The sequence below is a fragment of the Austrofundulus limnaeus genome, unplaced genomic scaffold (assembly GCF_001266775.1).
Source record: "Austrofundulus limnaeus strain Quisiro unplaced genomic scaffold, Austrofundulus_limnaeus-1.0 Scaffold160, whole genome shotgun sequence".
Lineage (NCBI taxonomy): Eukaryota > Metazoa > Chordata > Actinopteri > Cyprinodontiformes > Rivulidae > Austrofundulus > Austrofundulus limnaeus.
The window spans coordinates 165,286-169,867 of NW_013952562.1; the positions used below are offsets into that span (position 1 = coordinate 165,286).

General features: G+C 41.4%; 1 protein-coding gene across 1 annotated transcript in view; it reads left to right on the forward strand.

Moving 5' to 3' along the window:
- Positions 1-3,514: 3,514 nt before the first annotated feature.
- The window catches only part of rhobtb3 (Rho related BTB domain containing 3), a gene marked incomplete at its 5' end in the record, with an annotated part of 30,750 nt that continues 29,682 nt past the window's right edge, over positions 3,515-4,582 (forward strand). The window contains 2 exon segments of the mRNA XM_014017051.1: positions 3,515-3,756; positions 3,901-4,132. Coding sequence (XP_013872505.1) covers positions 3,755-3,756; positions 3,901-4,132 — 234 coding nt within the window.

The window sequence follows — 4,582 nt, forward strand, 5'->3', positions numbered from 1 at the left end:
TTCCATACCTTTTTCCTCAGAAATGAATGATTCCATTTTTTTTCCCCTGTGCTTGGTTAATTAAAGTAACATTCACTGACTTCCATACAGTTTTCTCTTCATTTCTTTGAGTGTTTCTGAAAGCCAACAAGTTGCACTTTGGAATGACCTTATTATTGTATCATGTTTTTGATCTGAGTTTGTTTTACWGAATGAAATGTCTGAATGAGTGCTCATCCAAGACGAGTGATTCCATACTTTTTGCCAGGGGTTGTATATTCATTAAAAAGTGAGCAGATTAGCACAGATTATATATATATATATWTTTTCTCTAAAACAGTTTTAAATTGTTCATATTTAGATTATTAAATTGCTTCAAAGCTGTTAGAAAGATCTACTATGTATTCTTTGAAATGTCCAAACACAAACTTAATTTAAAGTTTGCTTGAATGGAATCTAAACTGGTCATGGCCGTGTGATTTAAGAGGTCAAGCCAGGTCTCTGTAATCAGATTATTTTTCATTGATCCACATTTAATTTGGTGATGTGGACCCAGATCTGCAGAAGCAGTGTGTGTGGAGTTTCGAATGCAGTTAGTCAATGTACAGCAGTGAAGGGGAAATTAAGCGCATGGGAGTGAAACGTTTGGGTGACGCAGGCCTCTAATAAGCGAACATCTTGACTCGGCGCTGAAGCTGTTTGTCGTTTTGCAGCAGGTCAAACGATGCTTGTCAAGATCAGGAGTCGACCGTGTGAGGAAACTGCCAAGCAGGGGGTTCCTGAGGGACAGTGGCGGCGTGTGAGCTGCATGGATCTGCAGTTGTTGCGGCGAATTAAAATTCAGCGCCCTGTTTGATGTTACGCATTACATCGACAGAGGATGCTCTGATTAAACTCTGAAATTTCCTCTGGCTATTCTTAATATAAAATAAATAAATAAAAATGATCTGAAAGAGAAAAAAAGGTGGAGACAAATGATAACAAATTTTCTAAAGACTAATAATGTTACATCTCATCTACCATATCCAAAATGAGTTTATTCTGCAACCATGGCACCTTCACATGCAGTAAATGTGACACATGCTGTCGCAGATTCTGGTTTTTGCACCTTTAGACAAAAGTCTTCCTCATCTTCTGCATGAAGAGTCTGATGTCTGATTTTTAAAATAACTGAGCAGAACTGCGGACTCATCCGGCTGCCCGTGTCTGTGCAGAACAGATTACATTTCCACACGAAGCGGAGAACTGTTCTGAGKGACTATATAATAATATAATAACCGTGAGCCCATGTGGTTGTACTGATCTGTCTCTCACGCAGCGCCACCTGAGAGGTTTAAATGTAAAGTTCATCCTGCGGCTTTGTTAGGCACTAAAACGTCCATTAGAACATTTTCACAGCATTATGCACTCTAGATGATGGAGGGGGGAAAATATAGCTTTTTTTTAAATGAGGCAYATTTTCTGAACTATAGTAGTTTGCAACAAAGTGGTGATAAAGCTTTTAAACTCCTTTAAATCCAATCCACCACACTCATTTTTCTAAMGTTTAATTAGTGACAAATAAGTAAAACAACAGTGGAATCTTCTAAAACTACACAGTTGTGAGAACATGTCACAGGTGAATTTAGGAGTCAAGCACTTGCATGAAAAATATAACCCTGAATATTTGAAGTTAGGTGTATTCAATATGAATAAGCTGTATATTTTAAATCATGTCTGCAATATATATTTCAGTCATGACACAATAGTTATCTACCCACTTTTTGTAAATTTTAAATTTGTGTGTTCCTGACGTTATATTAGTTATAGATGTGATAGTCACAATATAGCACTGAGGGCCACATGAGCACAGTGGGGGCAAAACGTCACGTTCCTCGTCTCACTGCTACGGCTGAGCACCGCTAACACAAAATAACCGAGCTCTACGTGGTATTTTGTACATAGAAACATTGTTTAAACATGTCCTCGTATAAATACTGAAAAGTATGTGTACAATGGACTAAATGCGAAATAAATAATACAGAAACACCATTAAAAGTACAAGTAAGAGTTTTACTCACTGTTGAGTTGCGGTGARAAGCTGCCGTCTTGAATTCCGAACACTCCCACTTTCTGACAGGGAATTCCCACGCATAATCAGCATGCATTATGGGAGATGTAGTTTATGGTCAATGCTGGCTTTAAAGCAGCTTATTTTGAGACATTAATACAGGGCTATTTAACTAAATTGCTCAGGGGGCCACAGTTATTCAAAGCCCACAGCTGGGTTTGGACAATTATTGTTATATTTCACCTTTTGAATTAGTTTATTTTGTTGCATTGGATCATAAATTAAAAGTTTACTTTTGATATAAAATCCATTTTTATATTAAATCAAGCAAAAAGATAAAATAAAATGTTTTTGGTGGTGGGGAAGGCGGGCCAGATGGATGTAACCTGCAGCCGCATTTGGCCCGCGGGCCTGGAGTTTGACATGTACAACATGAAGTAAGGAGAAAAGGACACAAGTTATCCAAACTTGGCAATCAAGTACCTGTATTTTAGGCTTATAAAAACAATTCTTTCTCATAAATAACATTATGCTGTGAATGAACCAGGGGCACTACCAATGGTGTGTGTGTGTGTGTGTGTGTGTGTGTGTGTGTGTGTGTGTGTGTGTGTGTGTGTGTGTGTGTGTGTGGGTGGGGGTCAATGTTCATCCCTGAAGAGCGCCTCCCTTTTGTAAACATTTTGCACATAAAACTAAAATGACCTAAAAATTGGCATTTTAAACATACATAGCTCTAAGAAATAGTTTTTATTAATTATTGAAATATAAGTTCTCTGCTTCAGCACCCTGTGCACCCCTACTTCCAAGGCCTTGGCTACTTTTATAATTTCTGCTCAGTTTTTGTAAAAGTTTATAATTCACATCAAATTCAAAATATCTGTACAGTTTTAGATCGTGCATTATTGATTTAGCCCCTTTCAACTAAATTAACACATTTTTTTAGATTAAACGTTGTTTACATCATTTTGCAAGACTTCCTGCGTTTGAGTTTTTCTGTTTGTTCTGCTGTGGTTGTTATGTGTCGATAAAGACAGCAGCAGTAGGTATGCTTACAGAAAATAAGGTTTAAAAATCAAAAACAACCTTTAGACGGACTGAAACGTTTCAAACTCTCCCAGCTCGGACAGAGACCACAGGGTCCTGCATGGTGTTTGTGTGTGCACGGGCTCGTGCTTTTMGCGTGTGTGCCCGCGTGCGTGCTGCTGAGTCAGGCGCGAACAACCCCCTCCTCTTTTGATCTTTGACGCCGACTTTTCTTTTATTCACCGACATATTTCTCAGGTCCGGAGGCGCGAGGCTGCCCGTCTTCCTGCGGGTAATTTTGTCTTTCTGCGGCTGACAACTTGTTCGTTAGCGCCTCTCTGCCGCCCATGGGCGCTGCTGTTTACCCTCTCACCGCTGCCGCAGCTGCCGCTCCGCCGCCCGGGCTGTCCGGTGTGCCTCCGCTGCCTGCTGCGGTTCGGTTCGGGACGGGATTCGATCTTCGCCTTTTTTTCTTCTTCTTCTTTTTTTTATGAATGAATAACGAGACGKAGACATGCGAGTGACCGCTGAACTCTCCTGTAGCCGGGCTCCCGGGGGGCCGGCGGCCGATGAGAGGGATTAACGGCGGCGCGGAGCCGCGGCTCATTGCGGAAAAAAAAAAGGCGACCCTGACTGCGGTCTGGCGTGGAAGAACGCACCGGACACTGGCTCCATAGCGTCCAACAGCGGAACAAAACCACAATGTAAGTTACGCTGCAACTCGTTAAATACATAGGTGCTCATTTAACAAACATATACAACCCGGTGTTCAAGCAGCATGCCCCCCAGGTGATGCACCGGCTCCGTGACGGACATGAATAATTCGTCTCCACGCTCTGCCCCTGCAGGTCCATCCACATCGTGGCTCTGGGCAGCGAGTGTCCCGGAGGAGTCGGGCCCGGGGAGGAGATCATGGGCCAGGGGCAGCTGCAGGGAGGCTTGCTGTGGAGCTACCTGGGTCACGGGGCGCTGGTGGGACCCTGCGACCTGGAGGGCAGTCTGCACAACCCGGCCTTCATGGAGTACACCTCACGTGTCTTTGGAGACGTTACTGTGGTGGTCCGAGACTGTCCCAGCTGGGTAAGAGACACCTGGTGTGGTTTCAGTAGACAGAGATCTGCTTGGTTTCTTTTTTCACTTCAGTAGGAAAAAAACAACAACAACCTAATATCAGTTTCTTAATTTCTTCATCATCAGTGATTTTTTTTTTAATATAAAGAGGAGAGAAGAAAAGAGGGGAAACAGAGGAAACAGTAATTAGAAAGACTGAAGGAGAGATTAGAAAATATATTAAATATACACCAAGAAAACACAAGGCCACACACCCAACATCAGTCCGCTCACCTGAAAATGAATGGATACAAGAAAACATAGCAACAAAATACATATCTATATAATAATAAAATTTATTATAATTTCTACATAAAGCATGCATACATATATACAGTATATCCCCATACATACATACATACATACATACATACATACATACATACATACATACATACATACATACATACATACATACAT